This window comes from Drosophila novamexicana, unplaced genomic scaffold (assembly GCF_003285875.2).
Source record: "Drosophila novamexicana strain 15010-1031.04,08,12 unplaced genomic scaffold, DnovRS2.1 tig00000009-arrow-pilon, whole genome shotgun sequence".
In the NCBI taxonomy this organism is placed as follows: Eukaryota; Metazoa; Arthropoda; class Insecta; order Diptera; family Drosophilidae; genus Drosophila; species Drosophila novamexicana.
In genome coordinates this window covers 3,525,001-3,544,986 of record NW_020824766.1, presented here as the reverse complement: position 1 = coordinate 3,544,986, position 19,986 = coordinate 3,525,001, and the positions used below count along the sequence as shown (strand labels likewise).

General features: G+C 41.4%; 2 protein-coding genes across 2 annotated transcripts in view; one reads left to right on the top strand and one right to left on the bottom strand.

Moving 5' to 3' along the window:
• Positions 1-1,959: 1,959 nt before the first annotated feature.
• Positions 1,960-6,161, bottom strand: LOC115769564. The gene is made up of 7 exons (XM_030714419.1): positions 5,394-6,161; positions 5,195-5,328; positions 4,014-4,237; positions 3,369-3,952; positions 3,136-3,289; positions 2,860-3,073; positions 1,960-2,777 (listed from the first exon to the last, which is right to left on the bottom strand). Exons 1-7 carry the CDS (start codon positions 5,999-6,001, stop codon positions 2,524-2,526), a joined length of 2,172 nt encoding a protein of 723 aa, XP_030570279.1. The 5' UTR covers positions 6,002-6,161; the 3' UTR covers positions 1,960-2,523.
• Positions 6,162-18,878: 12,717 nt separating this feature from the next.
• The window catches only part of LOC115769425 (protein scylla), a 3,024-nt gene continuing 1,916 nt past the window's right edge, over positions 18,879-19,986 (top strand). The window contains exon 1 of the mRNA XM_030714236.1: positions 18,879-19,513. Coding sequence (XP_030570096.1) covers positions 19,447-19,513 — 67 coding nt within the window. The 5' untranslated portion in view covers positions 18,879-19,446. The remainder of the gene's footprint in view (positions 19,514-19,986) is intronic.

The following is a 19,986-nucleotide window of genomic DNA, read 5'->3' as shown; positions in this document are numbered from 1 at the left end:
TTCCTTTGATGGTGACTTTTTCCTCGGTCTGGAGAGGATTCATCGCTTGACACGCGATAAAAAAACTAAAATTGTTTTAGAATTTTTTTATAAATAAATTCAGATGCTGTAATCCAAACAATAATGCACAACAAACGAATACAAAAATATCTAAATTGACGGATATCAAAAAAATTCAAATGAAATAATATTCGATTTTAAAACAAACTCCTTTATTTACTTTTATATAAAGGTGGATACACAAATATCGATGGAGTTGCCTCCCAGTAGGCCGTACACGCCCGTGGAAAATTGAAATCAACCAATCTTGAGCTCCGTTTCTATTTAAAAATTGGTTTTAAGTGCATCGAATAAAGAACCAAGTGTTGCAATCAACGGGCTCCCTCATGTTAATCTTGGTAAACTTTCGTTTATTAAACCTTTGACCCGCTTTTGCCACCGAAGAACGTACCAAATAAATTCTTACAAAACTCAATCAGTCAGTTAGTCTGGACAAACAGTTTTATATATAAAGTTGATCAGAAATATTGTTGCCGTGGAAAAGTGGAAAAAAGTGTAGCATACTTTTGTGCAGATTAATAAAATCTCTTGATATACATGAAATGTTGCAAACGTTGGAAACAAACCAGGATGTTCGTAAGTTTTGAACAACATTTCCATGTAATTGAGAAATATGTTGATGAAAATAAGATTACCTCAAGCAAGACAAGAACAACAATAAAAAATTCCGCATAACATGCTCTTTGATATGCGCCCTTGTTGGGCGTGGCTGGAGTTAGGGGCGGGGTGGAGGCGGGCTGGGCGGCATTGGATTTGTATTGTTTGCAGCGGAAAAGCCAATTAGAGATTTCATGTAATGTTGAAAACAAAAAACCAAAACTAAACAAAAATAACAACAAGAATTTCGTTGTACTGGGGATAAGCAAAGGGGGCACGAATGCAGAGAGCACGGCCAAAAACGAAGCATAGTAAAATGAAGCAAAACTAATTAAATTAAATAAAATAGAATGGTAAACAACGCGCGGGTAAAAAGAAGCAACAGCAACAACAACAACAGAGGCGAAAGCAAAACAAATAAGAGTCATAAATATTTATCAAAAGAAATAACAAAACAATCTGTGAAAAAATGCCTGAAATTAACAACAACAATGAAATGTTGCTCCGCTTGTTTTAGTTGTTGTTGTTATGCAATTTGCCTGATAAATGAATTAATAAAATGTTATGCAGCAACAGCTAAATACAGTCGAAATTTAAGATAGCAATTCAAATTATGAAAATCCTTATTATTATTATGCCTGACTGAGCCGAGATAGAAGTCCATTTCCAGAATAAGTTCAGTTCTTTTGACTTTGCCCAAACAGTTCAGTTCCACGAATTCCTATGCTTCACAAGGTTCAGGGCTACAAAACCAAAATGATTTGGTCGCTGGTTCGGTTCACGGTTTCCTGACATTAGGTTCAGTTCATGAAGCTGCTCTATTCTTGATTTTGGTTCAAATTGTTTTGTAATGAAACAATTCAATTTTTAATTATTTTAATAATTGCCCGTTGAACTGGAAATAATCTAAGCCGTAAATATTTTCATATACATAACGAGGGCTAAAATTGATATGTATTCAATAATTGGCATCTAACAAATGTGTTAGCAATGCAATTATTAGGGCCAAAGATTTTAGACTTTGGAGCGAGATCTTACTGAAATTCAATTAAATTTTCAGCTATTTTTGGGACAATTGTTTGGTAAAAGCTTCGATAAATGGTAAACCCTTAATTGGAATTCAGATTTCGAGTTGGTTCGCAAACATAGTAAAAGTTCTTCAGATTAGGCTGCTGTTTATTTACAATCAACCTTTAAAAATTGAACTAGTTCGAACCATTTTCTACAGCTAAAATCTGCAAACATCAAAAATTAAATAGTTATAAGTATTTAGAATGGCGTAAAAAAGATGATTCCAGGCTTGAATCGAAAAGTCACTTGTGGAACGTTTGTGGAAAAGCCGCTTCACGAACTGAACCGAAACTAAAGGCAAGGCATTGGTTCAAACCCTGAATCGAACCACCGGCAAATTCTTGTTGGTGTTTATAGCACAGATTACGAATAACACAGTCTCGCCTCGTGATTTCTTCAGAGTTGATCGGTTCTCTTGAAATGTTAATGCTTTCTTCTTTCTGTGTGTTTAGCCTGGCATTTGGCAACTGAATTATTTACGATATTTCGATTATTGTTGGCCAAGATTTTTGGGCAATAAACAAATAATGAATGCTTAATGTGCCTACGAGATATTAAACAATGCGAATTATTATTTACGAAACGAATTGAAAACTCTTTCAATTTTATACAACACATTGCTGGATACTTGAGGCCACTTGAATCGATTTGATATATGGTATTATTTTCTATGGTATGCCGCCTTCCAAAGTGGACTCCGTTGATTGCGTCAGCGGCTCACACAAGAATTGTCAGTTGTTTTTTATGAGGACAAGAATTGTTTAATATAATAATATTAGTTATATTATTGCCAAGTTATTCGTGCGGATAAATCCGCTTGAAATTATAGTATAAGCTCGGATTGTAGACATCATATATGGGATGCTTCATGACGATATACCTAAAGTGCCAGTGCTCCAGGAGTAGCACAAGACTCGACACCAGATAGCCAATGCCCAGTGCCACGAAGGAGCTCCAAAACTTGTGCAGATTCATGAGCGCCTCCTGCGGCGCCTGCTCCTCGGCTGGCAAACGTTTGATCACATCCCGCAGCCATTTGGCAATCAGACCTGCCCGAGAGACAGAGAGAGAGAGAGAGAGAGAGAGAGGGGGTATATATGGAGCCTGAATTGAATGGTTTGCTGCACCCACCGCCCTCGCCCAGGTGCTGTATTATGCTGTCGACGTGCGGCTTCAGCGCCGAGTTCTTCTCCAGAGCCAGCGCGACGGGCATATGGACAACGCACTCCCTCATGATGTGTAGCGCGCCCATGGCCACACCATGTGCCTCGTCTGCCACACGCAAATATCTCAGAAAGAACTCGTTGTCATAGTAGGCGCACTGACCCCTAGCTATGCGCTTGGTCTGGCAGGGATCGGGAGTCAGCATATATGCCAGAATTTCCTATATAATCTTGACATGCTCACCAAGTCGTCGAGCTGCTGTACTATTTCCATGCGGGCGCCCACCTCGCGGGCTGTCTCATCGCTGGACTCCAGAAAAAACTGCTTGTTGTCGGCTGCTCCAGTTGTGGGCGGGATGCGGGCGCGGCTCAGATCCTGGAGCGTGTCAATGGTGACGCTGAGTGTGAAGAAGAGAAGCGGGCATATATGAATATTGAATGAATGAATGTGGCAAGCACTTGACACGCATGCCATACCTGGCTGCCGGATTGGCCAAAATGGCCGTAAAGCTGGCCCTGTAGGTGGCCACCAGAAGGATGCAGTAGACCCAATACCAGCCCGTGAGCACGCGCAGCGGCCAGTTGCGCGGCATGCGGGGCAGTGCCACATAGAGCAACATGCTGTACGTGAGCAGAATGCAATTCGAATAGTTATCAAAGATGTCCCGACGAGCAGCACCCAGCTGGGGTCTGGGACGATGCCTGCCCAGGGTAATGCGAAAGCTTAAACGCTGCCAGCTGAGCGGATCTCGGCGCAGCTGCCGCCGTCTTCGGCGCAGGCAGCGGAAGAAGGCCAACCGGCTGCTGCTGCCCATGAGCAGCGCATTCAAGTAGCTGATCAGATAGAAGATGGTGCCGACGGCCACCAGGGAGAGCAGGACGCCAGCCCACATGCCGCCGCTAAAGGGCAGTATGAAGGTCTGCCAGGATTTGTCCTTGGATGATTCGGGCGTCAGGAACGTCAAGCACTCAACACTGTGCGGCACACTCAACTCCACCAGCTGCACATAACTCTGGAACAGATGCAGATCCCCAATGCCAAAGCGAGCATTGTGTTGCGCCTGTCGAGAGATAGCTCAAGGATGTGGACTACTCCGGCATCATATATAGCCAAAAACTTACCACTTCCCCAACCAGACCTCTCTCCATGCGGGTCTCGTTCCCCTGCAGCGACTGCTCCCAATCGCTGGCGTCGCTCTCATTTATCGCATAATAAAGCGGCTGGAAATTTAGGGCCTTGGCCAGGGCGTTCATGATTTCCACCTCAACGCCTTGATAAGTGTTCGTGGATCGATTCAGCTGCACCATCGGCACGTGCTCAGCAATGGCCACGGCCAGTTGAGCACCTGCAAATATATTTAGAATGAATATACCCGGTTGTGGACACTTTGCAGCAGCTTTAAATAGCCAGAACCAGGTAAGTAGCATGCATGCATCTATTTATTTTTAAATATTTAAAATATGTTACTTCACACACGAATATCGAAAAACAAACTATAAACCAGATCTTTCTGATTGGTTGCAAATAACAAAGGTGATTCATTTTGACTGCTTTTGCTTATATAAAATTCGGATATGTGTATATTTAATGCAAGCCTTAATATAACTTGTTATACCCTTGTAGGTGAAAACATCTCCGATCCCATCACGTATATATATATTGTAGATCAGCATAAACAGCCGCGTTTGTATAGACATGTCCGTCTGTCCATCTGCCTTTTTCTATGCCAACTAGTCTCTAAATTTGAAAGTTCTCGTCTGGTAACTTTGCATAGGGACGTCTTCCGTTGTAGTCTGTACATATTACCGAGAATGCCGGATCGAGCCACAGGAGCCATAGGAGCGATTGGTTGAAAATTAGGTTCTTTTGAAAAAAAGACTTTTTGTTTTTAAAGCTATTCCGGAGAATCTTGATTATATATTATATATACCTCTATGGGAAGAACGTATATATAATTTGTTCTGCAAGATATATTCATAAAGCTAAGCATTTTCGAATTTCACTATTCTCAGATATTTGTAAAAGGGGAAAGGTATCCATAAGGTTCTACTTTGTCAGTGTATACTACACTAGATCCTGCAGGCTACGTTTGCTTTGTCTAGCTCATATAATATTATTGAAAAAGAAAAGAATATCAAGGAAAAATTGCAATCTGGTTCTACATATAGTCTCTAGCGTTTGTAGCTTCCACGGAACGAACAGACGGACTAGGCTAGATCGATCCAGTTCTTACTCCTGATAAAGGTTCTTATTCTAAGATGTAGCAGTAGGTGGAAATGGGAGATAGTTTCTAATGGTATACCGTGCAAATTTCGAGTTTTATCCGTGAAAATGATTGCTCCCTCCATGCGTTTACCAGCTCTCCAGTTCTCCAGCTGCTTGAGGACCACAACGCGGCTCAATATGCCCGGATAGGCAATGGTCGAAATGCTGTAGCTGCCAGAGGGAAACTTCCACTAGATGAGTTGGGCGCTCAAGGAATTGGCCAAAGGATGACTCACCTGTTGTCCAGCTGTCGCCGGAGGAACACGGCATTCACACAGACGCTCCACACGTGCAGCATATCCTCGGTGAAGAGCCGGACATCGTGCAGCAGGAGGAACTTGCGCTGCATATTCAAGGCGCGACTCTCGTAGACGAACTTCATCAGGTGCTTCACCTGCCACCCATTCAGCAGGGTCAGCACGTACAGGTCGCAGTCACTGGCCCGGATCGCGCGCAGCAGCAGCTCCACTTGCCTGGACGGCCTGCGCAAATTCTCGCTGGCATTCAGCCGCAGCAGAAAGTGCGGTCGGGCAGAGGGCAGAGGGCCCACGGCCTCGAAGTACGCCCGGTCGTAGAGGGCGTGGTGCAGGTCGTCTGTGATGACCGCAAAGCAGCGCTGCACCTGTGCCCGCCGCAGCAGCCGCTCCAGCAGCTGCTTCAGCTGGCTCTGGTAGTTATCCACGGGCCTCGGACTCATCAGCTGGCTCCAATCCAGGGCTCCGGCTAGGCATATCCAAAGGGAGAGCAATGCCAAGTGCATCCTTGCAGCACACACTACGCACTGTTGAGCGCTTTTCGAGTTTTCCAACTCCATTTTGGGGTTAACCCAACTTGTGCGCCACATTCCGTATGCAGATCTAATTAAGCTCGCCTGAACCCACCTAAACCCCAGCTGTCACTCAGTGGGGTCAGCCAGTTGCTCCGTCGTACGTTCGGACAATCGGACGCTCGGATAGTCGGACTGTCGTAGACTCGAACAGTTGACCTGCTTTACTAACATTTTAACTAGATGGCACTTGATCTAATTAAAGCTCTATATGGAAACTAAAGCAATTGTGTTCCAGAATTGATGAAATAGCGACACAGGAAAGGCAGAGCAAGAGAGAGAGGGAGAGAGAGAGAGAGAGAGAGAGAGATAAAATGGTCTATTTGGGACCTAAGGTTACAAATAACAGACCTTCCCAATTTTAAAAAGGGAAGGTACTTCAGAGCAGAGCAGAGCATAAGTTAACATGAGTTATGTGACAAAGTTAATAGAAAGTCTTTTATCATAGACATTCACTCATTTTCCGACAACATGTGTGGATTTTTGTATACTCGGTTGTTGATGCTGATTAAGAATAAATGAATCCAATGGGATTTATTCCACTTAAATACATTGGCCAAAATACAATATACCCTTTCTTTTTGACCCATGTTCATGAAAATTGGATACCTCTTCTTCACCCCAACTAATAGGCATTTTTAATAGACCCATTGAGCTGTTAACCCATAAAAGGAAGTTTAAATCCACCCAGATTCCACTCTTGTTGGTGAAACTGGTGTAAATACAACTGCCAATTATAATCGTATCTGTTGTATTTGTCAGCTAAGCTCATGACCATGTCTCTTTAAAGAAAAAACGCCAGAGACTAATTTGAAATCAGACCGAAGCTAATTTGTTTGTCCGTCTTCATTAGACAGGCTCGGGGGAGGGGTAGAGGCACGGATAATCGGCTGGGCAATCGGTAAATGGGCGATCAAAGTGCGCGCAGACGCTAATGATAATGTAGACGACGTGTCACCAGGAATCAGTCAAACAAACCGATTAAGAGACGACCAGAAGCCAGATAACCAAATGCACATTAATGTCAGCTTAAGTCCAGAGACAAGACCCAAGCAGCAACAGAGCCGAACTCAAAGCCAGAGACAGAGCCAAAAGAGCAGCACGAAATGCGAAATCAAATCGTCTGAGAGAAACCCCGAGCGGATGTACCTGAGTCTCAGTCCAGGGCCCAAAAGACCAGCGGCAACTGGGTTCGAACTAGTTTGCTGTTGTTGTTGTTGTTGTTGACACTGGGACTGAGGCTGAGGCTGAGTTTGTGACTGTTGCTGCTTCTGCTCTTTATTGTCGTGTAATTAACTTTTTCCGAATCTCCGGATTTGGAATTGTTTGCACATAATTGCAATTTAATTATTTCTTTTCTTTCTGTTGTGCTGTTGTTGTTGTTGTTGTTGTCGTATGTTTTTATGGATTTATGTCGGTAGCGCGGTCTGCTGCCGGCCATTAGCCATTAGCTGCAGGTAACATCATGAGCCCGGCCCGAACTCGGGCCAGGTAGCACGAGAATCGATTCGGCCAAGTGGCAGGTCGAGGCTTTAACGAGTGCGTTGCATGCCACAGACGACACAGACAGACAGACAGATTCCCAGTTCCCAGCCCCGGACGCACTCGCACTCTCGATTTGTTTACATTGACACATTTTGTATTTTTTCGTTTTGAGACTTTCAACATTATTTATGGATGGGTTTCTTCAGGTTTCTCATAGGCACACACATGTGCGTGGGTCCAAAACCACCCCACGCGAGGGTAGATCCGCAGCAGATCCCGACCCGGGTCCGAGTCCTGGTATGAGTCCTGTCATTAGCTATGCTTCTGTTTAAAGTGCCTACAAAAATATCTTATGCGAATTTACTCTCGATTGTTGTCGTTGGTTGGCCAAAGTGTGAAATTACAAATGCCATGCTTAGGCCTGGGAAAATATCTATTCCTGCCACAGATTTCCCACCTTATGTGTCCAGACGCAAGCTTATGACTTCTGCCGGGCAGCTGCTGCGCTGCGATTTGTTGGTCCTGTTCTGGCCAAATGTTTAATTATTTTCGGCGGGGTACAGCTAATACACCTGTCATGGTGTCATTTAGTGAGAGCGATTTGCATAGCGGAAGCGACTAAAATTAAATCAGCCATCGCTGAGATCATCCCACTTAAGTTCTATTCCCACGCTTATATCAATCGATTCTGTCATACCATATTTTAGGCGAACGGGTTTCTCGTCTCTTTTATTTCTTATTTCAAACAAATCTATTTATTGATATTCTCGTATAATTCTCAAATTTTCAATTAATGGAAACACATTTAAAACCCTCTGCGATATTTCTTTTTATTAATTATACAGTCCGAACTGTTCCCAAGCTAAGCTTATGCGTTCTAGAAGTCGAAATAAATATTATATATTAATTTTTTAATTTATTAAATTAATTAAATAATATTTATTATATTTTTTTAATATCTGTGCATATATCTTCAGGTCAATTCTTTACGTTAAAAAATACCACCATTCTTTGAATAATTAAATATAATTTTATAAATTTATTAATAGAAGGTTCGAACCCTTGCACTGATTCGAATCTTTGACTTTCAACTAAATTAAAACCCACTAAATAGACTGAGAATGTTTTTAGGTTTCGTCTTCATTTTAAAATAAACCACAATTCAATAAGAATTCCTTGTCATATTGAATAAATTTATATAAAGAATGGTTCGAATCCTTGACCTTAAGCCACCTTAGGCCCACTAAAAAGGATGTTATTTGTCTTAAGGTTAAGTATTTACTTTAAAATATACCACAATTCAAATAGAATACATATTAAATAACTGAACAAATATATATAGACATTTCGAACCATCTCTCTGGTTCGAATCCTTGACTATTAACCACCTAAGCCCCGCTAAACAGGCTGTGAATATCTTTAGGTTTCGTCTTTATTTTCAAACAAACCACAATTCTATTAGAATACATGGTCATATTAAATAACTACATTTATCTATAGAAGTTTCGAACCGTCGAACCGTCGCACTGGTTCAAATCCTTGACTTTGATCAGTGACCAGCTTAACGCCCACTATAAAGTCTGTGATTAGTCTGATTAGTTTTGGAGCAGAGCTTTATATTAATTAATGTACACATATATATATCTACATATATGTAAATACCCTAGATTTTAGATGGGGTATATACATGCTGCATAGAGGCGTTTCAATCAATCAGTTGCCAGTTAGAACTAAATTCATTAGCTTAATGAGGCATTATTAAATTATTCACGTTTAGAAATGTGCCAAGTCGAATGGGAACACTTTGTCCATATCAATGACTAATCTATGAATACATTTGTGTGTGCGTGTGTGTGGGTGTGTGTGTGCACATACTTACACACACGCACTGTGGTATCTATAGAACATGCTATGTAGCTATGCAGCAACATTTTGGTTCATTGAATAAAAACTTAATCAGCGTTCAATTAAATGCACAGAGCTTTACAACAACAACAATTCAGAGGGGGGTGACAAAAGCTTGAGGAGCTGCTAAGGGGGCAGAGGGGAGGGTATTAAGCAGAGCCAGCAAAATAAAACGCGTTTTCGTTGATTATGTAAATCAATTGCGAGGCAAAAAAAAAATAAAACAAAAATGTTGCTGATATATCGGTCTTTAGTATTATTTTCTGATTTGTTCATCTTTTATATCGTCCGTCTCGCTGCGACGTGCGACGCCTATTTGTTGTTTTATGCAATCTATTTAAGTTGTGGGCCTGATGAGCCCTGTTTGTACCCTGTTTGCCAGTACGAGGGGTATATCGCTTGCAGTTCTTTTGACAAGCTCCACTTATTCAGCCTATGCATAACTGCCTCCTCTCTGGATCACAGTGCAGATACAATTTCAGGCTTTCCATCTATTTTCCGCCGTGAATCAGTTCCGCACAGCATTGTGAATCGTTTCGAATTATACTTAAGCAGATCCTTGAACCTTGAGATGATAAGGATGAACAAAGAAACCGTTTTGCTTAAAATTTAACTTATTTGTACTGACTAATTCGGGTAGTAAAATGATGAAATATAGCTGGAGTACAACTCCATTGTTGCTCGGCCTGATAATGCATAACATATAGTCATGCGCTGACTAATGACTCGTGCCCTATATAGGCAGAGCACCTGTTGTCATTTGTAGTCATGCCAAAAGAATGCAATTAGTTGAACTAAAACTTGACTAATTGCCGCAGGTTGCACCTTGATGTAAGCGTGTTGCTTTCTCTGATAATACTCCCCCTCCATGCCTCCCCCTCTCTCTCCAGAGTCTTTCTGCATATACATATAGCAACACGTGTCGCATGTCACGAATCTGCCGAAAACCCGCGCAAAGCTTGTGAAATTCTAATACCGAGCCGCGGGCTGACTAATTCGCTTCCAGTCCGAATCAGAACTGTTGCCAAGGGTCAGATCTATAAATACATATATGTACATAGGTTTTATAGACCACAAATCCGCACTGCGTCTAACCTTGGAACGTCCAATCGCAACAGAGGCCCGTCCATATGACACACATCTGATATCAGTTCGCCGTTTGCCAAGTGATCTAATCAAAGTAAAAATAATAAAGAAAACAACAAAAAGAAGTGAAGTCTTTGTGCGAACTCGGGTAGACGCTGTGTCTACGCGCTCAACGACATGTGGGCCGGGGGTCTAGCAATGGAAATGGAAATGGAAATGAAAATGGGCCTGTTGGGCGTCGAGGAACACGCCATTTCGTGGGCCTATGTGAAGTGCAGTACGCTCCGCGATAAACACGCGACCTTGCGAAAGGTTCCCGTTCCGCAGCTCCCGCAATAAAATAACACAGCTACACCTTTGACTTTACATATATATATCAGATATATATATAGTCATATACATATATATATATATATATGACGCATATTTGCCCCAGCACTGTTAAATATTGATTTAATATTCTTTAGCTTCACTGTTGATAAGTATTTACTTTCATCTATACACACACACACACACACACACACACACACAGACACACGCACACATGTATATTTATATAGGGGCATTATAAACGTAGCGAGATATCTGATGCATAGTATAGAAAACCAGTCAGACGTTTTGTCGTCCAAGTTGTTGAAATTAGATAAGGGTTGACCGTAACGCATTTCCACCGGTTCCATCAATTTGCCCCTGCCCCCCCTGCCCCCCTGCCACCCTGCCTTCTGCCCCGCCCCGTACTCCACCGTGTAATACAACACGTCCGATTGCTGTTGGCAAATATTTGCTGTGCAAACCCTTGACTGAGCTGACAAGCGAATAATAGCTTGAGCTTCTAGAAACTTATCAGATCTATTAATGAGCATTATTTGCTGAAGAAATGGGTTGCATATTATTTTTAGTTACACTTCCATTTCTTATCAATTCCTTAAATGGGCACAAACAGCTCTAGATTCAAGATATGTTCTCTTTGTTCATCTTGATTTAAGCTGTTGGCTTTTTATTTTAAGACTAGCAAAAAGCTGACGTTGTCACTGATCGGACGGCAAACAAACAACTTTCATACAAACGTTTTCCGCCAATTTACCACTGATGCGGGTGGAATTTGCCAAATCGCCGAAACACGTATTGGTTTAGTTTTTTATGTAGAGTCCTGAAATGGGAACAAATGTACTTTATTCATGCCAAAACATTCTTAAATTAAGCAATTTTGGTATTATTAGAAATATTCAAAGAATTAGTCTTTTATTCTCTGACATAAAGTTATTTGTGCCATTTTGAACCTTGGTGTAAACTTCAACGAACCTTCTGGAGATAATTACAATTCTAGCATGGCAGGGATTGGGAAAGGCGATCAGCTGGGATCATCAGCCAGGTCAGAATTATGCAAATTACCTTGGTAACTTTATGAGCGAGAGTCATAACACTTACCTTTTCTATGGGTCTGGAAAAACCCAACGGCCAACTCATTGTGGAAAATTTGCGGCTCATTTGGAACTGGGCTATCAGGTAGACCAAGGCATCAGGTAGAGCTCTATGCGCATAGATATTGATATGTACTTGATGCCAAAATCCACTTAAATCTGAAGACAACAGACGGGTACGGGTCAGGGTCAGGGTACGGGTACGGATACGGGTACGGATACGGGCATGCAAATGGAAATGGTGATGGAACTGGGGATGGGGATGGACTGACTGTAAACACTTTTAGCTGATGCAATGTCATCAATTTGGAAAATCAACTTAAATGCGACCCTTTCGGAAAGCGAGTTTAGACAAGCGGCACGGGAACTGGCCACGGGACTGGGTTTTGTTTGCATAAATTACGCCGGGATTCGAGCACTTCCAGGTCAGGTCAGGCTGGTCAACGGCATAGACACACAGTTTTATTTTAATTGATTTCGTACTAGACGACCCGGGTGCCAACTATATTTTTTTTAACAAAAAACCCCCCAACTAACAGAAGGCAAATGGTCAGGTTCGAGAGTCGAATCGAATCGAATAGAATCGAATCGAATCAGTTGTTGCTCACTGTCTGACCTTCGTTTCGGATGGTGCACACGCAATTTTAAGGGTGATTAGCGCTTGGGATAGGGACAGGAACAGGGTCAGGGATAGCTCATAGCACATACTAGGGCGTGGACAAAGTCGGAGACGGCGACGGCGACGGCGACGGCGACGGAAAAGTTGCGCCTGGGAGTTGAGTGTTAAATTGATAAATTGCCTTTATTGGAAAGGAAGTTGTGAGCTGTCTGTGGAACAGAACTGAATATGTCGCTGGGGTGACACCATTTTTACGAGCATCAAGTTGCTTTGGGCCTTGCGCGTTGACTATTTGCCATAAAACTCTGCTCAAGGTCTGGGGTTCCCACATCTGAGATGTCTCAAGGAAAAAACAAATATATTTCAGCAGAGCAAATAAATCTCATAGAAACATGTCCGCATGTTAAAGATCAGCTGGATTAAACATATATTGGAATACTTAAAGTAAAACTTTTACTTAAAGATAATTTGATTTAGTTGTTATTTTTGAATATATTGAAATATCTATTGCTATACGAAAGCATATATATTTAAAGTTTATTTATCAAGAAAAAATGAAAAGAGTTTTAGATAATTATTTCTGGACTGAACTTTTTTGATTTCTTGGGCTTATTTCATGGGAATTTTAAAATTTCTAGAGATCTTATGATTGAAGTAAACCAAAAACAGTTTTTGTAAATTGATCCCCTTTTTTGATATATATTCAGTTTCAGTGTGTTTTTGTTTTTGTTCTTGTTTTTGTTTATCTATTGATTATCTTATCTTGGGATTATTAATAAATAAATTTTTGTGTAGATATGTACGTGAGATCTGAACAATTCCACAAGATTTTTAACGCTGGATAATGAGAATTTTAACCATTCTCTGTCTATCGCGCTCTCTCTCTCTCTCACTCTCTCTCTCTCTCTCTCTCTCTTTCTCTCTCTCTCTCTCTCTCTCTCTCTCGTTCTCTCTCTCTCTCTGTCGCTTTTGCCTTGTCACCTGTTTTCCATCTTCTTTAGCTAACATTTGCATTCCCATTTCGGATAATTTTCTATGGAAGCAATCTACAGCTGTCGTAACAGACTCTTGGATTGAAGGAGGGGGAGGTTTTTTTTTTTTTTTATATTTTGTTTATTAAGAAATCTGGTATCCTGTTACTCTATGTTAGCAACTTTTATCAGAGTGACATAATTACTTAGCTTAGCGATGATTGTGGTTTTACAATTAGTTTTACAATTAGGTTAACAGATTACAGAAACATATTTTGATGTAATTAACGAAGCTTGTCACCTATACATAACGATCGATTAGGTCGGTTGGGTAGGTCCTCTTCAGTCGCCTTCTTCTTCGCCTCCTTAGCAGGCTCCTCGCCAGGATGTTTGGATGGTTGTGGAGCTTTGTTGAGTAGCTCGCTGCTTGCCTGTTGACTACGTCGCCCACCATTGGAGGGGGAGGTAAGTAGGGGTTGTGGAGACATTGTAGATGTATGCAATGCATAGATGGCCCCACAGGCGCTAAGGAGAGAAGGCTTGAGCATAGGCGCGGAGAGCCCATGCCTGGTGCTCACGTATGTCCAGTAATTTCATCATTGCCAAGTTTTCTCCAATTTCATGAAGCTACGTAGCCCAAAAAAAAATATAAAGCACTGAAAAAAGTAAAAGAAAAAACTCGTTGCCAAGCAGAAAATGAACTATTGATGGAAAAAAAAGCTGACGGCAAATGCAACACAAGCAAAAGATACACTGAAATGACTTTGTATCTGTGAGATACACACATACACACACAAGCATGCATGTCTCTCTGCGCGCCTATGTGTCTGTGTGTGTGTGTGTGCAAAATAAAACAGATGATTGCCCATAAGCAAAACGAAGAAAAGAAACAGCAGCAACAACAACAACAACAACTGCAAGACGAGCTTTGCAATGGCTTCGACTGCAGCGGCAACAGCGACCGGCCGGGTCTGCCTCGGCCGCGGCCGCGGCCGCGGCTTCGGCTCTCTTGCTCTGCCAGCGAAGACATAAAAAAATAAATAAATAAATAAGCGAGCTAAAAAGAAAACAAGCAAACATCAACAACAGCAGCAGCAGCAGCAGCGGCGGCAACAACAACAACAGCCGCAGCACACACACGCAATACATAGATATGCATGTGTGTGTGTGTGCATACATGTGTTGAAAAACAGATGAGCGCGACGTTGCCGTTGTACAACTCGTTTGCAGGCGGCTCAGCTCACACTGTGAGTGAAAAACGGCAACAAGGCGCAGGCAATAGGAAAACAGCAACAACAACCGCAGCCGCAGCGGCAGCAACAAAACCTTAGGCAAATTACACACACACATACAGCGCACACATACATATATAGCCAAATATATATTACTTGCATGCGTGTGTGTGATTTGGGGGCGCGTTGACTGCGAGAAACGAGTTGGAAAATCAAGATACTGACTGCCGATGAGAAGTGTTTGGAGCAGCGGCGGCAGCGACGCCGGCAGAGCTGCAGCGCCCATAAAAACGTTGAACGGCCACGACTGACTTTGTATACAGCATTGCCTATGTATGCGAATGTGCATATACTCATACAATATATGTACCTCCTATTTATGTACAGCAATAACTTTGTGTATGTGTGTGTGCGTGCGAGTGGGACATGCGGGAACCTGCTGTGCGCCAGAAAAACAGATGATGAGCGAAACAGCTGCAAAGTCAAATGTTGCTCATGCCGTTGTTGTTGTTTTCGTGTCAGAGAGCAAAGGCTCAAGAGTTGAGTCGCATCAGCTGTGCGCTGTGTGCAAGCAGCTCAGCGGCACGCTCGGTCTGCCGTCAGCTGTGAGCTGCGCTCAAAGAGCAAAATTTAAGAGCAGCACAGACTGATGGTTGCTCTTGAGTGTTGTGTGCGCTCGCAAGTCACTCAAAGTCGTTATTTCAATTGAGTATGCTGTGCACACATAAGAGAAATAAAAACTCAAAAAATATAACTCAATTCATTGAATCAAAAATTGTGCAATAAGAAATACAAAATTTAAAAAAAGAACTCTCAATTGTTTTCAGTATCCTCGCACTCACACACACACACAAACACACACACACACGCATTTATGCTAATGGCGACAACAACTTTTAATTTCACAAAACTTTACGCCAAATTGTGTAAAAGAAACTTTGCAAGCGTTTGGCTTATTGAGCATAAATCAATTGTGCATCTTTCAGATACTTTTGTACTGCTCATTTCATGTTAAATACTTGCACAATATATGTAATTAATTTAATTAATTGATTACATATTTAAAATTGCCTTTGTACGCTGTTGTTGTTGTTGTTGTTGTAGTTGTTGCTCTGCTCACACGCTCTTCGCTCTTCGCTGTGCGCTGAGCAAACGTTTGGCCGATAGATGGCGCCAGGCGTATCGTTTTTGAGTGTGAACTAGAATTGTTTTCGCATTTTCCCAGCTTTTTCTTGTGTTCGCTGCGAGTTTGTGTGTGTGTGTGTGTGCGTATCTGTGTGTGAGTGGGCACGTCAGCACTTTATTATCTGCAAATTATGAATCAATTGGCTTTAATTGTGATTTGCTTATCGAATTGCATTTACATACGTATAATCTATCAGATACAAGAGTATCTTTTATTTATTAAACAAATTTGAGACAGAGTATCTATAGAAGTAGTCAGGTTTTATGTTTACTTGGCATCATTATAGATTTCCGTGAAATGTTAGAGATCTGCATAGACCATTTCCGAGAAAATTTGCCTTTTCATTGGCTGGCAACAATTTCACCTTAGCACATAAAATAAAAAATCAAGAAAAATAAAAATAAAAAGAAAATGAAAACTCAACTTGATTCTTGTTAAATTGCCGGTGCTTTTCTTTGCCCGCGCACGTTTTCTGCTCATTTCGCCCATATGAAAATTGATGCTCATGTGTGGGAAAGTAGGAAAATTGGAAAATGTGACTGCTCTGTTTTAGAGGGCACAATTTAAATTGCACAAGAATTTGTTGTTGTTTTTTAAAAAATGTATCTTCAGCTGCCAAATGCACTTTGATCCTTATATATGTATGTGTGTAAGCCCAGGCAGGAGCTCACTGAAGCCACAACAAAAAAAAAACAGACAGACAGACAGTCAGATAGATGGAGAGACATTTGGCTTATTATCTGGTTAAAATATCTACACAAAAGCTAATGTATCTGACAGCAGCATAAGATACACACACTTCACAGAATTTCATTTCAATTGGATACGAAAATTCTATTGACACACACGCACACACGCACACGCACGCACACACGCACAATGAAACAGGTTCAGATACATTTCAATCTTTCAATCTGTCGTTTTCAATCTGCGTGCAACAACAACAACAACAACAAGAAGAAGAAGAAGCAGGCCATTTCATAATCTAGGAGATGCATTCAATTGAAATGAAAGGACACAACAGCATGAAATCCTGATATGAATATCAAATTATTCTCGACCAAACACAAAAAAGAAATAATAATGGACAGCGAGAAAAAGATTCTTTCAAATGCTGACGAAATTCGTAGCTGAGAAATACAAAGTAAATGAATAATGTATAAATACATATGTGTCTGGACATAAATGAACATCAGGCTGTGCATTTTTTACTACAAGCAACCTTATCTATCTGGCGTCAATTGATTTTATATAATAACATCTATCTATTACATTTAATGAAATGTTAAACAACAGGTTGGAATATACAGAAACTTCGAGAAGCTGTCGGTTCTTCTTCCTCTTGTTCTTCTTCTTCGCAGCAGCAAAGCTTGCCTTTCGCAGCTTCAACTTGTTGAGAATTGCAAGCGAGAGAGAGAGAGAGAGAGAGAGAGAGAGAGAAGCTAGCAGACCAGACTCCACTTTCTGTGTGCTAAAAAAGAGGTCGCTGGTTCGACTCGCTCTCTTCATTCATGTTTTCTCAGATATGCTCAAAATCCTTGTGAAGTAATTCCATTTGAAATGCCAATTTTCGAGCTAAAGCTGATCCCGGCCAAAAGTTATTTTACTTTGGAACACATTTGTAGCCTTGATAAGCATAGATTTTAAAGATATGATATGGTTAGGTTAACAGTTGTAGTTGCAGCAGAGTTTGCAGCGTTTTGTTGCACGTTTCGCTGTTCAGATACTTCTCGAAGCGCTGTATCTTTGCCTGATCTCTGGGTTAATTGTTGTGAAATTAGGCAGCATGGCAACAGCGCTCGAGTTTGCCGCTTGCTGCTTGCCACATGGCACTAGCAACCGGCTACTTGCCACTAGCCGCTAGCAGCTAGTAACTTGCAGCTTGCGACTTGGAACTTGCAACTTGCAACTTGATATGCCATTAGCCAGACATTGTGAACGTTGAGTCCGCAATCCGTTGCCAGCCCACTTGGCCACTGGGCTTCGATTTTTGAAGTTGTTGCAAACTGCAGTGGAAAATTTCAATTTTGACATGGTGCGTTCTCCGGGGGCAACAACAACAGCAGCGGCAGCAGCAGCGCAGCGACTGCGGGCAGAGCACTAATGTGGAACGAAACGGCCGCACAACGGGCGGGTGTGAAGTGGCAGGCGCGGCAGCTACGAAAATTTCTATGCGTGTGTGTGTGTGTGTGCCAGGAGAGAGAACATTTCCATCATCCTTTTTGGCCTGCCTGACGTTCGCGCTGCCTGCGCCGGCAGCAGCGAAACATGCTCAACCGGCACAAAAGTCACGTATGCATGCAAGCGCACACACACACAGAGAGAGAGAGAGAGAGACACGCAAATATATACAGAGGGAGATACATATGTATGTATGTGCACGCATATGACTGAGCGACAGTTCGAGGAGAAACAGACAGAAACGGCGACAATGCCGGGGCCGGTTGTAGGTGCGCATGAGCGAGTCGGGCGTTGAGTGAAACAGCTGATGAGTGTCAAAGTGATGAGAGAGAGCGAGCGAGAGTGTGAGGGAGAGCACGTAACAGGCAGGCAACTTACATCAGCCGTTTTGCACTCTTCTGCCTGTGTCTTGCTACCTGTACTCGCACAGCAATAGCAACAACTACAATTACAGCACCCACACACACACACACACACACACACACACATGCACAGACAGAGGCAGAGACACACATATTGAGTATATACGCGCTTGTAGCGGTAGCGGTCTCTTTGCGGAGAGCACAACCGCTAATTGCTCAGCAAACACATACACGGCATTGTAGTTGCTTATTCGGCTCACTCAAACGAGTCGCGGCAGCAGCAGCAGCAACCACCACGACGACGACAGAGACGGCAGAGCAAATGAGCGAAACGGACGCAGGCCAGCCGGCCTATAAATAGCCGGTGCAGAGCGTTGCGCTTCATAGTAGCTTCGAAACACTGCTGAGATAAACACATAGAAAAGTAAGAAACGGCAAAGCAGCAAGAAAAGAAAGCAGCTAAAAAATAAAACAAAATAGCGTGTATTTCAAATTTTCTACTGTTGGACATTACAAAAATACACAACACAATTTTGTTTCACGAAGAATTCTATGCAAAAAAACAAAGAAAGAAAACATCTAAAATGTACTTGTAGTACTTGTAACTGTAAAAAGAAAAAACCCAACAACAAATTTTCAATAATTTTATGAAAATTATTAAATCTTATAATTGCCATCAAACAAATGCAACGGACCAACGCCATTTAAGTGATAAACTACAAACAAACAACCAACAACAACAACAACAAAAGTGCTGTGATTTCCAACTACAAAACAACAACAACAACAACAACAAGAACAACAAATCAAGTTAATTTCAACTCAATCAGCAGCATAAATTTAAACAAACAACCAGCAAATTGTGATAAATAATAAATAATAAATAATAACAAGAAAAACGATTAATTAAATTTGTTAAAGCGTTTCAAGTGATACAAAAAGAAGCGAAATCAATTCTTGAATTAGAAGCGAGAAAATCGACAACAGAACATTTTCCCCAATATCAAGAATTCTAATGAAAATGGAAGTTCTCGCTGTGCAGTCTAACTACGGCGGCGTCCTGGGATCCAACAAAGTTCGAGGTAAGTTCTGCAAAACGATTTCAGCCCAAAACCCACATTCTAGAGTGTTCCAGAAAACAGTTTCGAAGAGTTTTCAAAAAAGCGTGAACTCTTTGGCAAATCAAACTACAATTTTCAACTAAATGCAAATTTTTCAAAAAAACAACTAAGATTCTTTTTTGTTTTTTTATTTTACAATTGAATTCAAATTCATTTTGTAAAGCATTGCAATTACTTTGCGCATTTCATCAGATTTTCTTTTTTATTGTAATTAAAAAAAAAAATGCATAAAAAATCAATTTACACATGCAAAATAAAAAGGGCAACATCTGCTACAAAGTCACGTACGCAACATTTTGTTTTACAAAAAAAAAAAACGATTTTTTGTATGAAACAAAAACAAAGAAAAGCAAATAAAATGGACAAAAAATTGTGTAAAAAATGATTTTTTGTTGTTTTCTCTCACTCTCTCGCTCGCTCTCTCTCTCGCACAC

Bases quoted from the DNA above. Each gene is read 5' to 3' on its own strand.
- LOC115769564 (XM_030714419.1), bottom strand. From the start codon at position 6,001: ATGTGGCGCACAAGTTGGGTTAACCCCAAAATGGAGTTGGAAAACTCG. The intron at 4,238-5,194 runs GTATACCATTAG...ATATATTTGCAG, and splicing joins TAAAACTCGAAATTTGCACG to GTGCTCAACTGGCCGTGGCC. The intron at 3,074-3,135 runs GTGAGCATGTCA...GATCCCTGCCAG, and splicing joins TACAGCAGCTCGACGACTTG to ACCAAGCGCATAGCTAGGGG.